General features: G+C 41.0%; 1 protein-coding gene across 6 annotated transcripts in view; it reads right to left on the bottom strand.

The window, feature by feature from the left end:
* LOC121268930 (vesicle-fusing ATPase) overlaps positions 1-27,812 on the bottom strand; it is a 249,069-nt gene that overhangs the window by 154,612 nt on the left and 66,645 nt on the right. For all 6 annotated transcript variants that reach the window (XM_041173206.1, XM_041173204.1, XM_041173207.1 and 3 more), the window contains exons 5-8: positions 23,169-23,335; positions 21,148-21,255; positions 15,008-15,083; positions 11,832-11,987 (exon numbers count right to left, since the gene is read on the bottom strand). In XM_041173206.1, the coding sequence (XP_041029140.1) occupies positions 11,832-11,987; positions 15,008-15,083; positions 21,148-21,255; positions 23,169-23,335 (507 nt within the window). The remainder of the gene's footprint in view (positions 1-11,831; positions 11,988-15,007; positions 15,084-21,147; positions 21,256-23,168; positions 23,336-27,812) is intronic.

The raw sequence follows: 27,812 nt of genomic DNA, 5'->3' as shown, positions 1-27,812 counted from the left end.
TATGAAAGGGTTTGATAGGGCAGATGTAGATCTTTTCATTCGTAGGGGAAACCAGAACTAATGGTCACAACAATAGTGACTAATAAATCCAACTGGGTAAAGAATGTTTATCCTGAATTCCCCAAGTTTTGTTGTAATGTGGAATCTGTTATCACAAGGAATAGTTGAGGTGAATAGCATATATGTATTTAAGGGGAAGCTAGATAAATGCATGAGGGAGAACAGAATAGAAGGATATATTAACAAGGTTAGGTGGAGGAGAGTGTGAAGAGGCTGGTGCGGACCTGCACCTGTTAGTACTTACACCATGGAAGCAAGCCATTTAACCTATGTAATGTTGACTATAACAATGTAGTTGCAGATTTGAGTCAACAGGACAAGCGTCATATGAGGCTGGTCCATCCCATTAATCTGGCTACCAGTACTAAAATTTCATGACCTTAATAGAATTAAAAATCATTAAAAATAAAAACAAACAGCCATAACTGCTACTGGGATCAATACAGAACAGGACCAAAAGAAGGAGCTAGGAATGGTTCTATAAACTAGGTCATGGATTACATCATTAACTGCTAAACTCAAGCAACCCTCCCCTCAGTCATCCAAAGGCAAAGGATCCACAAGTACAATGTCAAGAGATTTCACACAGACACTGGCTCAATTGAAAGGCAAGGAGTTACAAAAGGACAATGACCCAGGCCAGTAAGAAACAAAATACCCATTGCCTAGGACACACTGCACTTCAGTGAAACCCATTAAACTCCTTTGTAAATGATGTCAAAAATACATGCCTAGCCCTACTCAGAAGTACGTTTAAGAGAATAAAACTGAAGAATATATACCAACAGCTAATCAGGCTGCAGAACTTGGCTAATAGCAGTGGGAACATACACTCAAGAAACAAGAACACTAAGTTAATAATCCACGGATTCTAATGCAGCCTACAGGATGGGGAGCGGTCAACCTCTGCTGCACACTTTAAATAAAAATGCAAACACTCCAAATATACCAGCCTGGATCTTTCTCCCGAGTGAGGGAGGTGGATCTGCCTGTTTGGCAGAAACATTGCCAACGCTATATAGGCACAACCAGCTCAAAGCTCTGAAATTAAACGGTTATGTGCACAGAGAAGGAGGCATGATCCAATCAAGTCAATGAAGTCTGCAGATCATCAGGCAGAAATCCACCTCTGTCGTCACATTCACTGAATTTTCCCCACCCGTCTCCCCTACTCATGCAAAGGCATGGACTCGAGCGGCAAGTTTTAAGGGCGCAGGCTATCCTCTGTATTCGTTGTAAGCAGGACAAGATAGCATACTGCTGTGGCAGTCGACCATGGATGAGACACTGCAGCAATGCCCAACCTCGCCCTCGCAACATAGCAATACATACACATATTTCACCATCTCTGGGCAGCAATTGAGAGCAAGTGCCCTTATCAATTTATCCTCCCCACAACATAGCGCTCTTCTTAAAGTCCCAGCATGAGACTTAAGGGGAAATCTGACAAAACCCTGCCGGGTCTACTTCAGTGGTGTCCAAAGCCTTAGTCATGTGTGGCTACTGGGAATCCAGATGTGACTAATTGCATTTCTGATTACTGGTTCAAAAAAAGAGAGTAATAAACAAACATTGCTCATGTGATCTCAATATTTGTTTATAGTTCATGTATGAATTTTAAGCTTTTTCATGTATTTATTGGTAAAATAGTATGATGAAAAACAATGTGCAAGTGTTATTGCTGAGTGCTTTTTCTTCTTGGTTACTGAGTGGTGGCAGTTGTTTAACTAAATATACAAATGAATGGCATTAACCCGTATTGAGGTGTGTGTTTCATTCTAAAATTAATGTGTTAAAACAGTGTGACTTGTCGCTAGTCAGTAATCTCTACTTGATAATAATGGTCTACATGGTCCAACTCTGCCACAAGTGGAGCCTTCACTCAGTAAACAAAGGGGGTAGATGAAATAATAGTACAAACTGCTGGAAATGCATTCCGCTCTGCACAGATGCTGCCAAGCCTGCTGAGTTATTTACAGTATTTTTTTTATTTCTAATTTCCAGCATCCACAGTATTTTGCTCTTGTATTAGCAAGGGCAGCCAAGATCAGCCATTTTTTTGTTCTTTCACAGGGCGTAAGCATCGCCAGCTGAGCCAGCATTTTTTACTATCCATCCCTATATGCCCTTGAGAAAGTAGTTTTTTGACTGTATAACTATGCTAAATCACGAAACTGAGATGAAAGTTTAAAAATCACCTGCATTGGCAGATCACAGCCATCTCAGCTGAACTATCACTGTAACTTTCATTCTATCCTGTGAGCAGCTTCTCAGCCCTTCAAGAAACTGCAGTTAATAATGTTCAGCAAATCTTAAATCGATAAAACCGGAGTGTCTATCTGCTCCGAACCAAGTCACTGCTGGAGCCCTATTAGCTAATTTTACACAAGAGGTGAACAAAAAACAAAATCAGACCAGCTCTGCCAAATTAATGTCAGGCACAAGCCATTAATAAGTACTAAGTGGCAATCTGATCCCTTTTGTATATGGGGAAAGTATGTGTGAAGGAGGATTGGGCGATGAGTGAAGTTCAAAGATGTAATGCTGAATTGCTGAGGCATGTTGACGGACTGTTTCTCAATGTCTTGCTTAGTTGCAGTCAATCCCATATTGGCAATCACTGCACCACAGTGCATAATATTCTATTTAGTGTTTTAACAATAAATACGAGTAAAGGAGGAACCCAACAACTGGATGCTTCCTCCTCTTGCAGGTTAGGTTTGATGCAAGATAATTAGTACAACATATTTGCACAAAAGCAAATTAAAAATGTTAATTATTTTAAGCAGAGTTGGCTCTTAAATATAGAACTGAGTTTCACATGGAAACTCAAAGTCATAGCTATCAAATCATGGACTGAATCCTCACCCTACTCTCTCCAGACATCTTTCAGTAGCCTTTCCACATTTAAGATTTAATTTTTAACTTTGATTCATAAAAACAACAGATGTTTTATTAAACATCTATATTGTTAATTTCTGGAGGGCTGATTAACACGTTCACTTCATCCTCACTGGGTTTTTAGAAAACCAGCAATGAAAACTATTCACTTCCACATTAAGCCCTCCAGAAATTGTAAGCAAATGTAACACATTTGTATAGTGTTTGATTGTCCAGCCTAAGATAACCAGTTAAATTTAAAAGTTCCCGAAAAGGCAGAGGGTGTCTGGCATATACGGACAAGTATTAATATCAGAAAAGGCACTCCAAACAAAGCAGACAGTGTAGCTTCCCAACACTTTCAGATCTTGGATGTATTCATTTCAAAGGTCTACTTTCCCTTGTTGGCATTGGTCATCACCTATCACCTTGCGCTCACCAACATACATTGGTTCCCGGTTAAGTAGTGCCCGGATTTTGAAATTCTCCCTGGTTTTCAAATCCATCCATGGCCTCACCCCTCCCTATCTCTAGAGCCACCTCCAGTTCCACAACCCTCAGAGATCTCTGTGCTCCTCCAATTCTTGCATATCTCTGTTTTTCTTGACTCCCCTATTGATAGCTGTGGCTTCAGCTGCCTAGGCCCTAAGTTGCACTGTCCTCCTTTACAACATTCTTAAAAGAGGGATTACGTCATATGTCCTCAAGCTGGGGTACCTACTAGAGGTGTAAACCAGGCATAAAATCCTAGCACATGTTTGAGAATGGCTTGGAACTATGTTAAATAAGCCATCGATGAGTCAGTTAAGATCTGTTGATGGTGTATGGGCGTGGGAGTGAGGGAAGTGCCCTTCAGATGTTTCCCCTCAATTTTAAATACACTATGTTGAGGTGCTGGTAATTACCCTTCCCCAGGTTGAAGAGGTGAAGGGGTCCAGTTCTGAAAAGGGCACAGCATTAATTCAATCATATCTTTATGTTGCACTCATTGCCTTGATTATAAAGAGCATTTGCAAGCATTGGTAGAGAAACGCAAACTTATTTTCCACTGAGTACTTCGTGATGAGAGAGAAAGTAGTAGGGAAGGGGAATGGGGACAGGTGTTGAATGGACTAGGCTGTTTATCTTTAGAATGATAGACCTAAACGGAGTTGGTGCATTTGGCAACTGCTTTGGTGCCTTCAGAGACGGCGTATTTGGCCAATTCCCTTGGGAGCACGAGGCACTTTGGATCTCTGGCCAAGATGGTGTGGCACTTGTTACAGTGAATGAGTTGCAAGGCCTCAGAGGCAATGCACTCAAAAATGTCGACAACAAAGGAATTCATAACACTCATGACCTTGGACGAGATCTTGGTGGAAGGGTGGACCTGGGTCAACACCCCGTACATGTAAGTGGAATAGCTCTGCTTGCAAGATTTCCTCCGCTTCCTGGGCAGCTTCTTTGGCTTTAGTCAGTGACTGCTTCGACGCCTTAGCCGCAGCTGCTATCTCAGGCATTCCACTCGGCTTGCTGTTTATCAGTGACAAGTAAAGCATGCAATTGGACCGACTTAATAAAATATCCAATGAAACTTTCTAATTACATATGGAATCATGAACCAAATGGTAGATGATCTTAGAACAGCAAGGAAGGTCTTCCCACAGTCTTGGTTAATATCAATCCATCAATCAACAGATTGTCTGGAGATTACCTAGTTGTTTGTGAGGTCTTACTGCACATTACAACTGTGACAGCAATTCAAAAGTATTTAATTGACTTAAGCATTTTAGGGCATCCTCAGATTGTCAATAGCTTCATACAGGCAAGTTTTTCTTTCTGCACTCCTAATAATTCAAAGCTGTTTTCCCTAACAGCCAAGGTGAAATAAGCAGCTTTTAACAAAGAGCAGCCTATTCGATCCACAATGTTGATAATCATCACAACTTGTGGCAACTACCTCAATTGCAAATAGAAGTAGTCAGCAGTATTAGAATAGGAGCTGAGTTGGAAGCAGTCATCTCTAGATTCTCTATCAATCCCAAGCATCCTACACTACTACACCAAGGTTTAAGCCAGTAAGGCAGAGGGGGAAATATGGGCTAAACGGGAGTGGCAATTTCTGCTCTGGATGATTTTGGACAATTATGTAGGATTACTAAGGCAAGGCATGTATTACTGAGACACAATCACTGCCACTGCATCTAACTCAGCTCATGTACAATGACAGTGCTCTGGTATTTATAGCAATACAACAGAATATCATGCCACACGAAATCATTTGCCCAAAGGATGTAATGTTCTATAAAGAATGGTGCTAACTGTTCCATGCAATTAGAAGGGGCAAGGGATAGTGCCCTCTTTTTTAAGACCATTCCTTTTAAAGTTACGCAAGTTGTTTGGACAAATCAAAGCAAATCTTAAAAAAGCAAATTGGGCATAACCGAGAACAGCAGCAGCTTGGTCATGCCACATTTAAAGATGCTATGGCAGAAAGCAGAGCGGCTACAGCAGACAGACAAAGCTTATATTTCAAAAACCACAAAGATGGTTGGGCTGAGGCTGGAGTGCATGGAGACAAACTGTCAGCTCAAAAGATTGCTGGCCTTCAAGATGTGTAAGCGCTTCAACCGAGAACAGAAAGGGTCAGGTCATAGAGTGCTGCCTTTCTTTGGAATACAGATTCACAATAACAAATCATTATGCTTATAGGGTTAAATGGAGAAGGGTGGGAGGAGGTTGGTATGGAACTTAAACATTGGCATGGATTAGATAGGCCGAATAGCCCATTTCTGTGCTGCAAATTCTATATAACTGAAATGAAAAAATGCTTTCCTCTGAAACTATAGAACAAAAATCCTGCACCTTTATCACCATGGGAGAAGAAAGGGTAAAATCAATTCAGAAAAAGAGGCCTATTTTGCCAATAAGCAACCTGAAGTGGCAACACTCTAAGCTTCTAATGTTAATTTATTTTTTTGAACAATGCTACAACAGTTAATTTTACATAGAATTTCTCCTCACTGTTGTGCTTGGAATGTGAACTACTGTACATCTCCTCAGGTGTTAGTTAGGTGGTTAACTAGAAAATGCCAAGTGCTATTAATTTGTCAATTTGTAAAGATTAAGGAGAAAATCTATATCAAAAACATCCACTTTCGCATTTCAAATGCCATGGCTGACTGACATTGACAGTCTGTCAAGGTACTGAAAATGTATGAACTGAAAAGGAATATTCCAGATGCTCTTGCTATTGTTAATTAGACAGTAAGTTCCTCCTGTATAAGGCCACTAACAAAGTTTCTCCTGATGAGATTGTAAACAGAAAACTTGGGAGAATTATTAAATATTTGTTCTTGCAACCTGGTGCTAAGAAGTTTGAAGAACTGTTACACTGGCAGTTCCTCACATTTAGTCACCCAAGAATTGGGCAAAATTACATAGTGAAGTGCACACTGAACCCACCAAATTTCATTTGCTCTCTCATCATTTTCCCCTTCCATTTGACTCCCAATGTCCTGTTGTGCAACATGGTTTCACAAACAATAACTGGTAGTTTAGCCAAGCAGGCACCAGCATCTATACAATAAATTTTTGCAGACCATTCAACCATGGGGCATTTTGTGGCCAAATACAATCTTACCACCATGACCAGAGATCCTGTCACAGTCTTTTCGGTGATAATATTAATCAGGAACTAGAACCTTAGCTGATTCTTCTTTCCCCTAGTTTTACACACACAAAATCTGAAGAATCTGGAATAGCTTCTTGCATGTGCTCTCAAGTTAAGGAAGGAGTGAGAAGCATCAAAGGTCTGCACATTAAAATGCAGAGGGAGAGAAGGAAAAGAAAACTGACTTGCATTTGTCTTTTACAACCGCAGGATATTCAAAGTATTTTCAAAATGTCGTCACTATGCAAACGTAGGAAGTGGAATGGTTGATTTGCACACAGCAAGGCACCACAAACAGCATTTTGATAATGATCAGAGTGTTAAGTGATGTTGATTGAAGTATAAATACTGGCCAGAGTTCTAGGGCTTCTAAATATTCTCATGGAACTCTATGTCAATCTGAGGGGTAAAACGAGGCCTTTAACGTCTCAACTGAAAGATGGCACCTCTGATAGAGCAGCACTCGAATGTCAGTCTCGATTGTGTGCTCAAATTTCAGGAGCAGAACTTGAACTCACAATGTTCTAGCTCAGAGGTGAGAGAGCGACCAACTGAGCCACTGTTGACAACTAAATGCAAGAAATGGGGTGGGAGGAAAAGTGCCACACACAAGTGAGAAAGAGAGAAAGGATTCAACCCTGGCTGTGCTCACACTGTTCCAAATGACTGCATAGAAATAGTAACAGTAGATGACCCTGTCATCCTTGCAGTCACGTGTGAACAGGAATATAAAATAGGGGAGGAAGAAGGTTATATCATGAATGTTGCCAGCAGTGTTCTAATACGCAACTGCTGACTGCTCAAGTCACCCGGTTCACTTTTACAAACTCTCAAACTTTCCACTTCACTTTGCTCCTCCTCAGCTCTCAGAAATGAATAGTATGCAGGTCTACAAAAGGCATTATGAGCACAGGAACCAAAGTATCAGACAAAAGCCTGGGATGACTATCCCACTTGTTGGATTGTTGCAAAAATTCAGTGCCACTGCACCCTGATACATGGTATCTAAATCTGCAACTGTCAACTATAAATCTTTTGGGGAGATGGTGGCATAGTAGTAGTGTCACTGGACTAGTAATCCAGAGGCCCAGGCTAATGCTTTGGGAACATGGGTTCAAATCCCACCATGACAGCTGGCGGAATTTAAATTCAATTAATAAATCTGGAATTGAAAGCAAGTCTCAGAATCATGACCATGAAATTATCATTGATTGTTGTAAAAACCCATCTGGTTCATTAATGTCCTTGGGAGAAGGAAATCTGCCATCCTCACCTTGTCTAGCCTACATGCGACTCCAGGCCCACAGCAATGTGATTGACTCTTAACTGCCCTTTGAAATGGCCTAGCAAGTCATTTAGCTGATGGGGAAATAGGGATGGGCAACAAACGCTGGCTTTGCCAGCAACACCCACATCTCACTGAAGAAAAAAATCTGTTACCTATCTTGGCATAAGAGTGAAGGGATAATTCTTATTGTTCTTCAATCATCCTTTCATCCAAACCTTACCAAAGAGATTTTTGTTGTACTGAAGATTGTTATGATAGTTAGAATCGAAGAATATTTCACTAATCACAGAAGCCCATTCATCTTCTATCCACTGATCACATTGTTCAGAGGTGAACATTCCCACGACTGAGCAAAGATTTTGATAAGCTCCCCTAATAGCTAACTGCATAAAATCACAACCCACTGTTGCCCAATGCAGGCCAGAGGATCACAGGCTGGAATCTCAGTCAACACTATGGCCCAGGTCTGTTCCTCAGAGGGTCATACCTCAGAGGCACCCTGGAAGATCCGAGGGGGAGCCAGCACAAGTCCCACAACAAGGACCGCATGGCAATTGCCCAAGCAGTTTCAACTAATGTGAGGCAATTACCCTGCACCTGGAACACTCCGAAACTCCCATTTAAAGTTGGAGACTTCAGATGGTTCAGGTTCTCTTAGGAACATAGGAATAGGGTACATCATTCAGCCCGTTGAGCCTGCTCTGCCATTCAATTAGATCACAGCTGATCATCTACCTCGACACCACTTTTCCATATTATCTCCATATCCCATGATGTCACAAGTCTCTAGAAATCTATCAATTTTGGTCTTGAACATGATCAATGATTGAGCTTCCACAGCCCTCTGGGGTAGAGAATTCCAAAGATTCACCACCGTCTGAGTGAAGAAATCCCTCCTTACCTCAGTCTTAAATGGCCTGCCCCTTATTCTGAGATGATGTCCCTGGTTTTAAGCTCACATCTGGGGAAACATCTCATCTACATCCACCCTGTCACACCCTGTAAGAATTTTCTAGGTTTCAATGACATCGCCCCTCATTCTTCACAACCCTGGGGAGACTGGATCTGTGTTCCCTAATCTCTCCTCATAAGACAACCCTGCTATCCCAGGGATTAATCTGGCGAACTTCTGTTGCACTCTCTTTAAGGGAAGTATATCCTTCGTCAGATAAGGGGACCAAAACTGTACACAATGCTCCAGGTAAGGTCTCACCAAGGCTCTGTACAACTGCTGCAAGACATCTTTACCCTTAGCAGAATTAGCAGTTACCCAGGAAAGTTAGAAGGATTAAAACCAGTTCTCACTCCTAGGTAACTATACTACCGACCCTATCAATCCCCAAACTACCTCTCTTCACTCCCTTACCCCATCCACACCAATCACCAAATACCCTGCAACCACCCCTCCCCAACAACCCCAAACATGCCCAGACCCGCCAACTATCCTCCATCTCCCCAACACCCACCTGACCATCCAACTAACCCTCCCGTCTTCTGGTCTGGGACACTTAAACTTATCGGAATGCAGCAACTGGTGCCATAAAGGGGGTGTTGCTTCCTTTCCTCCAATGATCCTGCACTGCACAGAAGGAGTCCAGGTGCATCTATGCTGCACATTTCTCATCAGGCCCAGGTCAGAGGTCTGGGCAAGAAATGTGCTGCTCCAGGCTGAGAGCACAAAAGGGAGCAGAGTGCAATCCAATTTAAACTGCCATTCCACAGAACATTCGGCCCAATGTTAGCTGATCTCAGCCAGCACGACAGTATGTTACACTAAAACCTTCATTGTTTCAAGGTTAAGGGCTGGGGGGAGGGGGTAGTTAGGGGAGACAAGCCAGAATGGTCATCCACAAGGACAGCACTGGACCTTACGTCATCATGTCGATTAAGAAAACATGCAGGCAACACTCACGTGCCACAAATGGCAACCAGAAGCTACACCCCTGCAAGAAAGTTAAGAAATGGGACTAGAGAAATGAAGGAAAACAGAAACACAGGAAGAAGCAACTCAATCCCAGTTTGGGCTACAAAATGTCCCAAAGTGCTTCAAATCACTTATGCTTGGGCTTTATTCCTGTAAAAAAAAAAAGTAATTCCCAGATAGCCAAACAATTGCTAATCCTGTCACATTATATACGCAGAAGTGCTAGAGCAGAATTTAAAGGATTACAATAAATCCCCCAACTTTACTACTCTATCAGCATATAGCATATTAAACAAATAGATTTGCAAAGGAACTACTTCAAAGAGACTTAGTATCTGAATTATAATAAACATAAGGGTGAGGTCCTGGAAATGCGGCTCCCCCCCCCAAACATTAGTGAGAATGAGATTGGGAGAGGGGGAGGGGATAAGAAAGAAAGATAGTAGCATTTTTGGAAAAACAAGTATACACACACTCCTTTTACAAATGAAATGAGTGCACAGCTGCTTAGACAAAGTCAAGAATCTGGAGCTATGCCAGGAAATGCTGATAGCGCATTCTGGACATGTCAAAATTGCCCCAGTAATGAAACCACCTGAATGTTTGACAGCCAATCGAAGACATGTCCCTATAGTGTTGGCAAGTTAAGCCTTTTGCTAAATTAAATTTTATCAGGGTTTTGATGGCCTTTCGAAGATGGTGTATTAAAGGTTATTATTTCATCTTTTACTTCTGTGCAACCTGCTGTTGGGAGCTTCGAAGTTCAGGTGATAAGCCAGGTGTGCTGATCACTGCTTGGACCTGGGTGGTTTGCTGTCAGCCGCTGCTAATCCTCGCTGAGCAGAGCCTCACCCACTAAAGCAGGTGTGTGACCCGTGCAATCTGGCCACAATACAGCAGAGGAATCAGCCATCACATGAAGGGTAGAAAGTGAAAAACATCGAATGGAGAAAGAGCAGCAATGTAATTCAATCACCTCCCTGCCTTCCATCCCCACCACAAGTTAAAGCATTTAGCCACACATTGAAATCAATAATTTTCAATTGGTGCAAATTTGTTTTGTGTGAACCAGCTGAACTTGTAAACAGGAATGTTTCATCTGGATTCAGAAATTACATTATCAGCATGATTTTTTATTAACTCATCGATTCCTTGGCTATTTAAGATTCTGTATTTATCCCTCACTTGTTACACAATGACAGAGAAACTACAGCAAGAAACAAGCCATTCGGTCCAACAAGACCCCTGTTCCGAACTTCCTCTGCCAGAGGAAATAGCTTCTCTCTATTTACCCCATGAAATCCCACAATCATCTTAAACTGATTTGCTTATCCAGATTGCAGCTAAGAGGCATTTACTGTGTTTTAAAGCACCCCTGGTGTACTAAACAGAGGACAAATAATCCTTTGTCTAATCAGTACAAATCAAAGCCAATGAACATTTCACAATAGAAATTTGGGCAATTGGAAAACTGAAAGCCATTTTTAAGATTTTTGATTTTTTGTTGTTAAAAAGGTGGATTAAAACCAGGTAACAAATGTAGAATTCAACAACAGTTTCTTCAAAGTTTCATATTGCAGTTCTAGACACCGCTTATTAGAAGAGACTGAAGTTTTATCAAATTTTTTCTAACCACAAGAGGAGCTCATAAGTCATCAGCTTCAAAATGTTTTTTTGAACAGGGAAAGGAAGATGACAAGAACAACAGAGCTATCAGTTCATTTCACTTCAATGGCACCACCCACTAATCTATCAGAGCCAAACTGACAGGGGCCAGAGAAGACAGCAGCTCAATCATTACCCTCCATCCGATAAGAGACCCCACAGCAACAACCAGTACAATCATAGTGGAAAATACTGAAACAAAGCAAAATGTAGGGGTTGGTGGGGTGGTTTATATCTGATCAGGTAATAAAATGTATCCCTTGGATACATAAATCTTATTATTAGGAATGCATCAAAACTAGTCAACGTTTACATCAACATGCCTTTTTACTGTTACCAGATTACCATATGCAATGACTCACCCATCTGTTCCACAAGATCTACTGGAAAAACTCTTGAAGCAAACGCTCGGCGGAAGATATCGGAAAATTCCTTGTCGAGGCCACCGATTCCCATTTTCTCAAAGTTCCAGTCTGGGTTAATGATGGATTGTCTTCCCTGCTTGGTTTTAGATTTGCCTTAAAAGACAGTAGAAAAAGCCATCACACACTTGAACAACACAAATGTGTCGCCACCCAGTGGTTATGTACAGGACTGAAGTAAAATTAGTCATCAATCCCTATATTTACCAATCAATTGATTGATAAATGATTTTATCATCTCCATTCGTGTGTCTGCCTGATTTTGTGTGATTAAAAGAATTTAAAAACCAAAATATTTCAAAATGAGCAGTTAATAAAAAGATTAATGAACAAGTATGCAGAGCATGAGCAGGCTTTCACTATTAAGTATATAGTTTGATTCATATAAAATCTGATTCAAATTGGACTAGTTACCAGGCCAGCAAAACACATGTCTGGATCAATAATCTGCTGACCACAAATGCCAAGCCCACATGGCATTCTGAGGAACTGCATTCAATTTTTTTTTTATATTCCACAAATAAAAAGCTGGCATCAGTAAAAGTGATGGATTGTCATAAAAAAATACAACTAGTTCACTAATGCCCTTCAAGAAAGGAAAGCTGTTATTCTATATGTGACTCCAGTCCCACACCATCATAGTTGGCCTCTGAAATGGTCTAGCAAGACACTAAGTTACTATCACCTTTGAATGGGATGGGTAATAAATGCCAGAATTAGCCACTCTCTTGGAATTAGTTTTCAGAAAAATGCTCCAACTACATGTAATAAATTTCACCAGTTGTTCTATTAACCACCCTGGACAGCCATTGTTTTCATTCATTTTACACAAATGACGATGGTCAGTAAAAAAAAATGATTAAGTTTAAGATTCCTATTTTCATAATATCCTAGAAGAATGCTGCACAGGAGACCATTCGGCCCATCATGCTTGGGCCACTTCTTTGAAATGTATCCAAATAGTCCCACTCCCCTACTCTTTTCCCACTTATTTTTCTTTTAAGTTTATATCCAATTCTCTTTTGAAAATTACCATTGAATCTGCTTCCACCTCACTTTCAGGCAGTGCATTCAAGATCATAACTCACTGTGTAAGATGAAAATTCTCAACTCTCGCTTGGTTCTATTACCATTTATCTTAAATCTATGTGCTCCAGTTTCTGACCAGCAAAAACACTCACTGCATTTACTCTGTTTAAAAAACTCAAGTTCAACCAATAGTTCAGCTGATAACGTCAGCAGTGTAACGGCATCATTAGGATGCCTCAAGTTTCCATCCTGGATCTCTGCTGAATTAGCTCATCTCAACCAGAGCAACAGCAGGGATGCTGCAGCAGACTTCAGTGCCCCGGGATAGGGAGGGGACAAAAATCAGTCACGTTTTCCATTCCCAATCACTATCGAGTAACTTCAATGAAAAGTAAACGCATTTGGACAAATCTCAAGGACAGGATTAGGTTGGATACATTGTTCTCCGTGATCAAAAAGACCACCAATATTCAGATGTCTAGACGTGCTTGAATAACCACTTGGGCACCCATGGGGATTCTACTTCTTTGGGAATGAAAGGGAAAGAATTCTAGGAGAAATCATGGGCCAATTGTTTCAAGTTAAAAAATCCTTTGTTTTATTCAATGTCAGATGTGCAACAACGTAGAAAGTGTTGACACAGGCGGCATGAAGATCAAGTCTACTACTTGCTAAAGGGTCACTCTATACTAAAAATTACTAGTGATTGCATGTATGCCAGAAACTCCACAAGACAAAACACTGGGTTTCATGAGGTCTGAACACCAAAATTACTTCAAGTGCAGAGCTCACATATACACTGCACAAGACTACACAGAGCAACATCAATTATCCAAACTAAGCATCCATTAGCTCCTCCACAGATCTGCCACTTGAGTGAGCTGAATTCTGTATAAGCAGCCACAAATCTGGTAACAGCACTGTGATATGATTGAATGCACAGCAGCTGCAGCAACACACCTGGAATGTACAGGCAGAGGGGTCACTCCCATCACAGAGTTATTAAACCCATGAAAAATTACATTTCACACTACAGGGCAAAAACAAACCTGATTTATCACATAAATAGGCTTACTCAAGAAAAAAAGTTCAGCCTGCCCCAACAGGCCATTGCTGTTCTCTGTTAATCTTCCCATCCATTGGTCTTTCATATGCAATCATGTTCACAAGTCAATAGACTTGTGCACTGCACAGTGAATACCGTTCACTAGAACAAAGATCAGCAACCTTTGAACACTCCTATGCCCAAATGTTAACTCATCTTCATTCCTCTAGGTGTAGCTCCATTTCCAAAGGTGAGCCAAGGCACTGCATGCCTGATTTTCACAAATGGGCACAGATGAGCTGAAGAGCTCAAGGCTATTCCATCATTAAATTAGATCATAGCTGATCGGTTTCTCAACTTCATTTACCCACCTTTGTTCATATCCCTTCGACCCTAGCCTAACAAAGATCTTAGTTTTGAAAATTTCAACTGACCTAGCCTCAGCAGCATTCTGGGAAAGCTGATAATGCAGTTTACACAAGCTCTGATTCACTTGAGATGTGATTATAAAAGCGCCTTGTGAAAGGCGACAGAGGCACAGAATCCAAACTTCAAATTGCTCTACTGAAAGCAATTTCACCCCGTGGGGCATACTTAGCATTCTGAAGGAGCAACTTAAGGCAGGTACACCTCCCTTGTTGACAGGAAGGCAGGGAGTAGAGGATAAACCGAGAATGAAACAGCACAAGCTACCAAGGAGGCATGAAAGAAAAAGAGAAAGCAAAGAGGATGAAAGCAAAGTAGAAAACAGAAATAGCAAGAATATTCAAGGCTGAAAATGTTAGAAAAATGTTAAGTTCTAGATACTAGTGAATCAGATTGCTTTAGATTTACTGTCAGACCTGACATTGTGTCAGTCAGCCAGAAAAAATGGTCAGAGAACAGCAAGAATTAAGAAATTGGCAGTGGGTAGCACTGGGTCTATGTTGGAGAAGCATTGAGTTTTAACCAACAATGGGGAGGTAATGAGCAACTTAAAATATAAAAGCCTATACATCATTAACTCCAGCAAAACTCAATCACAAAATTTGGATATACTCACCAATGAGTGTCAGAGATGAGCTATCTGGCTTTTCAAATATAACCTGGGAATTGGCTATGGCCAGGCCAAGATCAATCTGGGTTAATAAAATAAAACAGATAAATTACACACAGCATTATCATCTCAGGGCCATCTTGTAACAGCAATGCAGTTCAGGGAAGTCACCATTGGTAATGGTTGTTCCTCCATTTTTGTATCGATTTAAATCCCTTTCCTTAGTCAGTCTTGCCCAATACCTGCAGCAGAGGACAAGTGAAAACGCATAGTGTGCCATTCTCTCAGAATCCTGCCAGACCCCTCTTACCTCTACCAAGCTCCCATTCCCCACCTGCTCTTCAGCAGATGGCAAACAGAGCGCAGATCTGCCCAGGTATGTCTCTTCCCTCTTACAGTTCCTTCCAATACCAAGAAAGGCCAGTGTTCCATTCAAATTGGCAAGACTGCAGTGAGACTAACCAGTACCCACCTCTGCACCATATTACGTCAGCATCTTACAGTACATTAACAGTGGGAATCATGGAATTAAGCAGTGAAAGGAGGTTCCATGTACATCCCCATCCTCAATAATGTGAGAGCCCAGCATGAGTGCAAACAATACCAACTTCAGCCAGAAGCAGCAAGTGGATCATCCTTCTGTTTGCCTCCTCCTGTGGTCCCATCATTATAGATATCAGGTTTCAGTCAAGGTGATTCACTCCATTCAATATCAATAAACGGCTGACCACACTGGACACAGCAAAGACTTTGAGTACCAACATCATCCCAGTTGCAGCGCTAAAGATCTGTGCTCCAGAACTAGCTGTGCCTATTGCCAAATTTTTCCAGTACAGCTACCACACTGGCATCTAGCCAACAATGTGGAAAATTGCCTATGGATGCCCTATCCACAAAAAGCAGGAAAAATCTAATTACTAGCCCATCAGCACTCTGAGTCATCAACAAACTGATGCCAGCACTTCTTATGGCTCCTTCCAGGAAGCACTTAGTCACTAAAGTGACTGTCATTAACATCAAGACCATGTTTGACAGCCACAACTGCCTGACACACCACCTGCCAGCAGATGGTCAGAGAACCAATACAAGGAAATAATCTACTTGACATCAATCTCGCCAATCTACCTGTTCTGGAATCATCTGATCATGACAGTATTGATCATGACAGCCACACTGTCTGCGTGGAGATCTACCGTATGCCAATAACCAATCAGGAAAGTAATGTAAGGAGTTACCAACAATGCTAGCGAGTAGCCAATAACCATACTCGGATGCTCAGTTTGGGTTCCACCACATCTGCTCCACATCTCATAACAGTTATGTTGCAAATATAGGCAGAAGAGCTGAATTTTGGAGATGAGAGTGACTGCCTCTGATAGAGAAGCGGCATTGGCAGAATGTGGTACCAAGGAACCCTGGTAAAACTGAATTTAATGGAGACCAGAGAAAAGTGGCTGGAATCATACCTAGCACAATGGAATAGGTTGCTGGGAGCCAATCATCTCAGCCCCAGAGTTCCATTGCGGGCGTTTCTCAGGACACAGCATCCTAACAGAGGCCTAACTAGCTTCAGCTTCTTCAATGACCTTCACTCTACTGAATGTTCAGTTTCATTCACAACTCCTCAGATAATGAAACTATATGTGTCTACATCCAGCAAGATCTGGACAACACCCAGGCTTGGGCTGATAAGTGGCAAATAACATTTGCGCCACATAAATATAAGGCAATATCTATCTTCAATGATGCACAGGATGCTGTTGATGAGGCATTTGGCAATGGTTCTGCCATTGGAAGTGATTAGACTCTGTTAGAAGTGGTAAAATTACAGTGTACCAACAGTGGAATGTACAGCAAGGCTTTTGCAAATATTTTTGAATGGCAGTGCTTTAAAAAGGTGACCCTCTACCACTTTCTCGAGGGCAATTAGGAATGGGCAGCAAACACTGGCCTTGTCAGCAATGCCCACATTCCATAACAGATTTTTAAACTCTCCTTAATAGACACCTCAAACTGTAATTACTGCATTGCACTGATCTGCAACATTCCCAGAGCTGCCACCATGGAAACATGGTACACAAGGTAGTGAGACATGAAAACTACAGGCCAGTCAGTTTAATTCTGCGGTGGGAAGTTTTTAGGAGCGATAATTCGCAACAAAATTAACAGTCACTTGGACTAAAGCAGGTTTATTAAGGAAAGCCAGCACAGATTTGTTAAGCAAGTTAAACAATATTTTCCTTTGAGTTTTTTGATGAGGTAACAGAGAGGGCTGATGCTGTTGATATGATGTACGTGGACTTCCAAAAAGTATTTGATAACAGACTTGAGCAAAGTTAGGGCTCATGGAATAAAAGGGTGAATGGCAGGAGGGGAATGAGAGAAAAAAAACAGATTGTAATATCTAATCTTGATTCTTGGTGCAAAGGTAACAAAAAGACAAAACTAAAGACTCTATCTGAATGCACATAGCATTCATAAAGTGAACAAACTGATAGTGCACATTGAAGCAAATAAATATGATCTGATAGCCATGGTTGCAAGATGACGAGGATTGGGTCCTGAGTGTTGAGGGGTAAATGACATTCAAAAAGAATAGAAAGCTAGGTAAAAGGTGGAAGGGTAGCACTGTTGATCAAGGATGGCATTTGTACAATAGTTAGAGATCGCCTTGGTTCAGGTGTAGAATCAGCTTGGGTGGAGATGGGGAATAGTAGGGGAACAAAGTCACTAGTGGGACTGGTCTACAGGCCCCTAACAGTCACCACAATGTAGGACAAAGTACACAAGAAAAAATATTGGGTGCTTGTGATTAGGGGCAGCAATAATCATGGGTGATTTTAATCTACATATGAACTGGAAAAATCAGATTGGCAGTAGCAGCCCGAATGAGGAGTTAATAGAATGCTTTCAAGATTGGTTCCAGAACATGCTGCTCTAAGAAACTATCAGAGAGGTTATATTAGGCTTGTTTTTGTGTAATGTGACAGGATTAATTAATGACCTCAGGGTAAAGGCACCCCTAGGTAGCAGTGGCCACAATATAATTGAATTTCATACCCAGTATGAAAGGAAGAAGAGTGGGTCTAAGACTAGTATTTTAAACTTAAGTAAGGACAACTATGTGGGCATGAAAGCTGAGCTCGCTGAAGTTAAATGGAATACTAGGCTAGGAGATAGATCAACAAAGAAGCAGTGCCAGACATTAAAAAGCGATATTTCAGAATGCTCAAAGTGTATCCCTGCTATAAAGAAAAATTCTAAAGCGAGAATCCACCCTCCATGGTTAACTAAAGTAGTTAGGGAAAGCATCAAACTTAAGGGAAAAGCATATAACTGCACAAAGATGAGTGGGTCAGATGATTGGTCAGGGTATATAGAACAGCAGAAAATGACTAAAAGGTTAATCAGGAGAAAGAAATTAGAGTATAAGAGGAAGCTAGCTAGAAATGTAAAAACAGATAGCAAGAGTTTCTACAAGTATCTAAACAGGAAACGAGGTGGTGCTGGCGCTCTGGAGAGTGAAAATGGGGAGTTAGTAATAGGTAATAAGGAAATGGAAGATGAAATGAACAAATATTTTGCTTGTCTTCAAGAGAGGATACAAAAAAATTTCCAGTAATTGCTGTCAATCAGAAGGTGGAAGGGAGAGGGGAATTTGGTGAAATTACAATCACTAAGGAAGGAGTACTGAGCAAACTGATGGAGCTGTGGGCTCACAAGTCTCCAGGTCCAGATGGACTTCATCCTAGGATCTTAAAAGAGGTGGCTAATGAGATAATAGTTGCATTAGTGTTAATTTTGAAAAATTCCCTAGATTCTGGAAAGGTTCCATCAGACTGGAAAGTAGCAAATATAACCCCTCTAATCAAGGGAGGGAGGCAGAAAACAGGAAACTATAGGCCAATTAGCTTGAATCTCTCATGGAAAAGGTGCTAAGGTCAATCGTTAAAGATGATTATAGCTGGGCACTTAGAAAAACACAAGGTTTTGTGATAGGGAAATTTATGGAGTCAACCACAGGACCCTCAGCCGTGTGGCTAAAAGGTGTGGCAATGGGTATCTGCATGGGGCCCAGTTATGCCTGTCTATTTATGGGGTATGTGGAACTTTCCTTGTTCCAGTCCTGCTCAGGGTCGCTCCCACAACTCTTTTTTTGGTATATCGATGACTGCTTCGGTGCCGCTTAGTGCTCTCATCTGGACCTGGAAAAATTTATCAATTTTGCTTCCAATTTCCACTCATCTATCACCGTCACATGGTCCCTCCCCGACATTTCCCTTCCTTGACCTCTGTCTCCATTTCCGGTGATAGACTGTCCACCAATATTAATTACAAGCCCACCGACTCCCACAGCTACCTCAACTACAGCTCCTCACACCCTGCTGCCTGTAAGGGATCCATCCCATTCTCAGTTCCTTTGCCACCGTCGCATCTGCTCCGATGGTGCCACTTTCTAAAACGGCACTGCTAGCATGTCTTCCTTCACTGAGGTTTCTCCCCCACTGTAGTTGGCAGGGCATTCAGCTGTGTCCAACCCATCTCCCACGCCCCTGCCCTCACACCTTCCCCTCCCTCCCAGAGCCATGATAGGGTCCCCCTTGTCCTCATTTTTGACCCCACCAGCCTCTGCATTCAAAGGATCATCCTTCACCATTTCCACCAACTCCAGCATGATGCCACCACCAAACACTTTTCACGCACACCTCCCCCCCCGCCCCATCAGCATTCTGTTCCCTCCAGAATACCCTGGTCCACTCCTCCATCACCCCCAACACCTCATCCCCTTCCCACGGCACTTTCCCATGCAATCGCAGAAGGTGCAACGCCTGTCCCTTTACCTCCTCACCATCCAAGGTCCCAAACACTCCTTTCAGGTGAAGCAGTGTTTCATTTGTACTTCCCTCAATTTAGTCTACTGCATCCGCTGCTCCCAATGCAGTTTCCTCTACGCTGGAGAGACCAATTGCAGACTGGGTGACCGCTTTGCGGAACATCTTCAGTCTGTCCGCAAGCATGACCCAGACCTCCCTATCGCTTGCCATTTCAACACTCCACCCTGCTCTCATGCCCATATGTCCGTCCTTGGCCCGCTGCAATGTTCCAGTGAAGCTCAACGCAAACTGGAGGAACAATGCCTCATCTTCCGATTAGGTATCTTCCAGCCTTCTGGACTTAACATTGAGTTCAACAACTTCAGACCATGAACTCTCTCCTCCATCCTCACCCCCTTTTTTATCCCTTTTCTTCTACATTCATTTTTATTTTACCCACTTGTTTTATTTTTATTCATTTTATCTGTTGGCTTATCCCCCTTGATCCCATTTTCTATCCTTCTATTTCTGCCTACCACTGCCCCCACCCTATCCCATCCCCAGGACCATCTTTCACTTGTTCCATATTGTTCTTTCACACTATGCTATCCTTGTTCTGCTATAATCACAATCTTCTTTCTTACCTTTACGCCACTATTAGCATCTTTTTTAGCACTAACCATTAACAATCTCTTTGCCTTTTAGTTCGTGACATCTTTGTCAATCCCTCCTTTGTTCCCACCTATCGCTGGCCTTCTTTCCAACTCCACCTGCTCCACACCCCTTAAACAGTATAAAATTAATCACATTTCCATTTCTCTTCAGCTTTGAAGGAGGGTCATAGCTTCAACTTTGTTTTTCTCTCTCCACAGATGCTGTCAGACCTGCTGAGCTTTTCCAGCATTTTCTGTTTTTGTTTCAGGCTTCCGGCATCTGCAGTATTTTGCTTTTTTCTTAATTCTTTATAGCTGCTTGTTAAACCCCGACAGCTTACATAAATTAGAACACATTTGTTCGAGAACAGAATCCTGGATTTTATTGAACATAATGCCAAAGACAGTCCATTATTGAAATCTGAAAACAGAAAATGCTGGAAACTCTTAGGTCAGGTCATATCTCTGGACAGAAAAGCTGAGTTAATGTGTAGACACTGGTCAAAAATTGGACAAAGTTTTGTCCCAGGGTAAACACCTAGACTCATTAAGTTTGCTCCATAGATGCTGCCTGACCAGTTGAGTGTTTCTCGCCTACCTCTATTTTTGCTCTTTTTTATTAGAGAGGTGGTTTTCACAATATATAGTTTAAAATAAAAGTTAATGTTATAACTCCTACCTTCTGCCGCTTGCCAGAAGCTTGCTCTCCCTTCAGAATGCTGGGGTCCATTGCTTCAATATCCTTCACAAGTAACCCAAAGAGCTTGTCATTAAAACCGAACACAAACTGAGGGGCAAAGGAAGGAGGAGAGTTATTCACCTTCAGTATTAGGTTTTCAAGTTGTATCTTGGTGTATAAGATGTGATGCATAGCTTATGACTGCAGCCAATGTTATTCGCTGAGCAAGCCAAATCCCAGATGGAAACTCGTCTTACTGATCATAACTTTTTTTTGCATTTTGAAAACAAGGGGTAAACTACTGAACCCAGAAACATAGAAGCACAGTAATATTTAGGATTTTAAAATTAGAAGATTTATTTACAAGAAGAAGAAAAAAACTTAAACACACAACAGTAAAATTATACAGTCGAAACGGTCTTACAAAACATTCCCCAAAAAGAGCCCACTTGGCAGAAAACACAAGTTTAATACTTGGCAACAGCCCCCTTATAGATTTTTTAAGATAAAAATCTAGTAATATTACCTATGCAAAAACCTGCTGCTACTTTATTAAAGTATACCACATGACGACTCACTCTCTTCCACTCTGCTGTGAAAATCCAACCAAAATTCAGAAACAGACTGCCTTCTGAAAACAAAGACTTTTGGGGCTTGAAACTGGGTGGCTGCTTCAAATTCACAATTTTTCTCAGCACAGAGCTGGTCTCAGGACAGCTCCCCCTCACAGCCACATCAGCTTAACTAAACATCTCCCTTAAATATATTTTATCCCCTTCCCTCCTAGACTCCATTGTCCTATGCACCTCTTTGAATTCAACTTTTCCAAAATATAAAAATCTTACACGTCTTCCTATTCACTTTCGTGTCAAATAAAATTGAATAGTCTTCCATTGTTTAACTTATGAAATCATTGTAAGTTATAAAAGTCCCTTAAACTCCCATTGAAACTTAGCAGCTGAAAAGTTAAGTCCTTACCTATCACCTAATGCAAATTTTAAAACCCAACTTATTTACTTGTAATTCCAACTCCACCACAGCCTCCCATTACAAATGCATGCATCTAGAACCTTTACATTTCATCTCAGTTCCCACAGATAAGCTGTCTTTATTAACCTTCCCCCCAGTTTAATTAATCATGGACACAAACACAGCCTTTTTTACAGAACATCATGTTCTTAAAAATATTAAAATAACATCCACCTTCACACATTATTTTCATGTTATCAGAGGTTGCTCAGTTCTATGTCCTTAGAACTAGCACCAGCTGTCAAGTATTCATGTGAAATAATGGATCAGTGGCCCGAATGACCCATAAACATAAAAGCTCCATCAACCTCTCAAATGAGGATCTTCAGAATATTAAGTACCCAATGCATTTTCAGAGAGCATATCATCACATATCTGGTTACTGAGGAGTTATGGGCAGGTATTAACAGGTTGCTTAGTCACTTGACTTGACCTACATCGAATTAACACCATTTTACAGGGCATATACTTGCCATTATGTGGAGAAACCCTGCTCAATGTATTTTTAGTTAAAATCAAAAAAGAACTTGCACAGCTGTTGGATAATTTAAGGACTCATTTGCTAAGAACAAAGAGCACTAGTGTTTGTTTTAGAATAAAAAGAGGAAAAGGGGAGACCTGAGAAATAAAAGAAACTTCATGTAATATCAGCTGAACTTTGGCCATCTTAGTGCAAGTGCAAATCTACAACTGAGCAGGGAAGGGATGAGATCCAACACGAATATGCAAGGCTACATGATAGACTATGGCAGCTTTTCCAGAGTTACTTGAGGGAACAACCTGCTACTCATTTGGAAGTATTCACTGTATTTCATTTACAAGCTGCAAAATGCACCCAACATAAGGGCTAACAGCACACAAAAGTAATAATGATTTTTTTTTTTTTATACAAAACATATCACTAAGATTTGCCTAGTCAAATTTCTGTTTGGGCAATCAATCTCTGCCGAATATAAAAGCACACGACTCCATCTGGGAGAGAAGAGCTGTACCTGCTGGCCTGTAGAAAAGGCCTGGTTGTTGAACTGCTGAATGAATTCTGCTGCCATCCTGTCAGTGTCGTATGGGTTTGAATCCACACTCTTCTTCTGTAGGAAGTCTATCTCAATCATCATGATACCAATACATTGCTTTGTTTTGTCAAAACCATAGGGAGATACTGCAGAAAGAACAGAGCAGGAAACATTAAAGAAATGGTCATGTTTCATTAGTTTGTGGCCCATACCACAGATTTTCTCAGCTTCAGAGTCTCAGATTTGATTTAAGGCCACAAGCTGCACATTGGGCATGTCTGCTATGGCCTGCCTTCTTAGCTAAATCATCCCTCCAGCACATATTAGGAATAGGAAATGCTTGAATACACCTTAACTAGAAACAAAATATTCTAAACAGTATTGACACAGCCAGAGAATATATGAACCCAAATGACAGCCACAATCAAAAACACAATACTAGCTCAGCACTGCGCTCCTAGGTTGAATGTACAAATCTTGGAGATTCTGAAGATACAATCTTCTGACACCACTTGGCTCAGTTGGGAGAACTCATCACTGACGCATCACAAGTGAGGGTTTTTAGAAGTAGGGGGAGGCTTATGTAAATGGATATGCTTTGAATTTTTGCATCTCCAATTTTGGTATTCTCTGGATTTGGTATAAGGTGGTCAGCTCTGGATCAAAGAAAATCTTGATGTTAAGCGTCATCTGTTCAAATTGAGTGGGCAAAGGAAACAAACTGCTTAATAATTTTTCAATAAAAGTTGTGCTAAGGTACTTCGAAAACTATTGCTCTTCCAACACACTGCAATTTTCTCCCAACCTCCCTAGCCCTTATCTTCTGATACTTCAACCTGTTATGCTCCATCGATGAGTGGGTAGCAGTCACAAGCTATTTGACCAAAAGCCCTGAAGATGGAAAGATGCCATCAAATTTATAACTTGATTTCCAAACTTGAAATTAAATGTACCTTTTTTGTAAATAACTGCATTGAAATAGCACCATGTTCAATAAATTACAGCACTTTTGTAATTACCATTTAACATTTCATTCATCAGCAGTGATCATGAACACACAGAATTAAGAGTCTGAGGCTAACTAAGCTCTGTGGCACATTAAACATGTGTGTTAGCGCAATAATACAATTCTTTTAAATCTGATTGTCTACATTGTGACACTTTTTGTTGGATGAAGTAGAACCGTTCTGTAAACAAAATGTTTAACTATCTTGTTCAACATGGCAGCCATGAGCTTTTTTTTTTAATGGAGTGCATGACAGAAAGTTTGGAAAGTCTCCATGTAGTAAAAATACAGCATTAAGTTTTTTCAGACTAATTTGCAAAACAATGATTTATAATGCTATTGGTGGAATTGCAGTCAGAATTCCAGCTGATTTTTCTTTCTCCTCCACCTCAGGGGTCGGTCCCACACTCCAATGGCTGGAATTAGCTAACCCAATACAGACTAAAGATTGAACCCACGTCCTTCTGTTCAGTAATGGTCAATACTATACAATGGTTCCACCCAAAAACCTTGCATTTTTTTTTCCATTTTCAGGAAAATATATCTACTTCCCTTTTAAAAGTTACTACAGAAATCTGCTTCCACCACCCTTTCCAGAAGTGCATTCTAGATCATAATTTAATGCATTGGTGTGAAGCCTGACTTTCCACTACCCATGGCGTATCTTAAATAATGTGCATATTTATTTTTCCAAACTACATTCTAGGATGGCATTTAAAGTGAGTGCAGACTTTCTGCATTTACTTACTCATATGTTAGCCACAACTTAAATCTGCTAACCATATGGAATTCCATTTATTCTGGGCAGAGAACATAGTTAAGATAGTATAAATTAACTTTTATTCAAGAGTACACCCAAACCACAAAACCATCCATCATTCCTCTGTATTAGAGAAAAACCTGTTTTTAAAATTTTCTGTTGAGGTAATGGATCGAAAAGCTTTTACTTTTAGTGCTGTGGTATCAATCCTGCAGGAACTGACTCTTAGCTTTCATCTGTTACAAAAATACCTATCTGATGTAATAGTTTTTCATAAATTTAAAATCACTGACTGGGCAAGGTGGTGTAATGTCGTTGAATGACTATATTTATGAACAAGTGATCATAGAACCAAAGTCCATATCCCAGTAAAAATACTAAATCCAGAAATAAAAAGCTTGGACAATAAAGTGACCAGGTAGCCAACGTAAAACCTCAACTGGTTTACTGTCGTCCTTACTCTGTCTGGCCTACATATGACAATGAATGTCAGCCTACAAGCTTGACTTGGACATGGAATTCAGACATAACAGGCACACAGTTGACTCAACCTTGCAAAGTCCTCCTCACTAATTTCTGGGAACCACAGACCATGGGGGCTCTCAACATTAACTCTGGACCCCATGAAGTCTCTCAGTTTCAAGTCAGATATAGACCTCCTGCTGATTAAAACCTAACCATAGCTAATGAATAAGTATTCTATGCTGAGCACCATGTGGAGGAAGCCCTGAGTGTAACAAAGGCACTGAGTTGGGAACTTCAACACCTTCCACCACTAACAGCTCGATAGTAACATGACCAGCTCGATTGCCCCGAGTGGGTGATGGTGCTGAGTTCAGAAGGTCATAGCTGCCAGAATGGACACGTAGCAGGTGACAACAACAAACATGAAGGAACCAACTAACATCAACTAACAACCTGTCATAGAGACACCTGTTCAGAACAGCAATAATAGGGTGACCAGCACACAGCTCACACAAAGATCCATGACCCGTCTACTCCCAATCAAAGTATTGAAAGGGGTTGTCAACAGTGCTATCAAGCGCCAATAACTTGCTCTCCGGATCTCATTACAGCCTTGATGCAAACATGGACACAAAAGCTGAATTCCAGGGGAAAAGAGATTACCCTCGACTTTAAGGCGGTATTTAGCCAAGTGTGGCACAAAGGAATTCCAGCAACACCGAAGCCAATGCAGGTCAGAGAGAAAATCTCCACTGAGTGGAGTCACATCTAACCCAAAGGAAAATGGTTTAGAGGCCAATCATCTCAGCCCCAGGATTTCCTCAGGACAGCAACCTAGGTCCAACTTTAGCTGCTTCAATTACTTCTAGAGTGGCCTCTGGACAGAAATCAGAAGTGCAAACACCAACATCTCCCCTTTTCTGCATTCCAATGAAGCCCTGGCTGATATCAGCTAATTCAAAACTAGAGATCAAGCAAGAGACATTCTTGCCTGCACTGCTTAGGCATGAGCATCAGGTGAACAGTGTTGGTTGCAATTTTTGATGGAATTTTTGAAGGATAGCAGAACTGAAGGCTTTTAGCCTTAAAATTATTCCACAGCTGAGAAGAACATTAAATTCTGAACATCCACTTAACACCCAGGTGTAATGTAGCATAGTGGTCATGTTACTGGACCAGTAATCCAGAGGCCTAATCCAGAGTGCTAACAAGGCAAACTAATGAACAGGCATTCAACTCCCACCACAACAGCTGAGAAATTTAAATTCAATTAATTAAATAAAACCTGCAATAAGAAACCAGTATCTGTCATGGTGGCCACGAAGCCAACAGATTGTCACAAAAACCCATCTAGTTTGTTAATGACCTTGAGGAAAGGAAATCTGTCACTCTTATCCAGTATGGCCTACATGCAACTCCAGATCCACAGCATGTTTTTTTTATTCATTCATGGGATATGGGCTTTGCTGGCTAGCCCAGCATTTATTGCCCATTCCTAATTGAGAAGGTGGTGGTGAGCTGCTTTCTTGAACCTCTGCAGTCCATGTGGTGTAGATACACCAACAGTGTTGTTAAGGAGGGAGTTGTAGGATTTTGACCCAGCAATGGTCGACTCTGTCATCCGAAATGGTCCACCAAGCCACTTAATTGCATTCAAGGTGATGGCCCATTCACAGTGGTTAGCGATGGGAAACTCATTTTGGTTTATCTTGTGAATGAACAAAAAAACTTGATCATTAGTGTTTAAGCAAAATTGGATTTTTGAACACAAAGCTTTTTTTTATATTAGAAGAGCCACATCTTCATAAAGGATCAAGTGGAGCTAGCCTGAAAGTGCTGTAGATGATAGATATACACACCGAATTTATCAATGGGCTAGAGAAAGCAGTCCATCATCTAAGCCAATATTTGGTGTATCTTGAAACATTGCAGCCTTTTCTTCAATTTATACACACAGGCCTCCAGGGATTATGGAGCTTAACTATCAGTAATTTGTTTATCCCAAGAGGTGATGTGGTGAAAAATCAAATGCTGCACAGAGCCAAAACCAAAAAGATTTAAACTGCAATGATACAAAGCTTTTACTTTAATGCATGTTACTGAGAACAGTCTGTCTTGTTTACAAATTTTTTAAGCAATGAGAAACTGATATTTTATGGGTGGGGGTGGTTGGCAGTGGGCTGAAAGAGAAGAAATATCTTCCAAGGGAAGGGATTGAGCTAGATATTTTATTTGAAAAAGGCCAGATCCAAAGACTTAATTAGGAAGGAGATTTGACCATCATTCCACCAAAAGGACTGACCAGAGCCAAAAAAAAAAGGTTAACCTAGTCAATGAGGTGCAGCTCACATCACTAGCACCACCTAATAACCGGATACAGCTTTAAGATACA

Source organism: Carcharodon carcharias, chromosome 23, assembly GCF_017639515.1.
Source record: "Carcharodon carcharias isolate sCarCar2 chromosome 23, sCarCar2.pri, whole genome shotgun sequence".
Lineage (NCBI taxonomy): Eukaryota > Metazoa > Chordata > Chondrichthyes > Lamniformes > Lamnidae > Carcharodon > Carcharodon carcharias.
The sequence above is the reverse complement of the archived record's forward strand: the minus strand, read 5'-3'. Positions and strand labels throughout refer to the sequence as shown.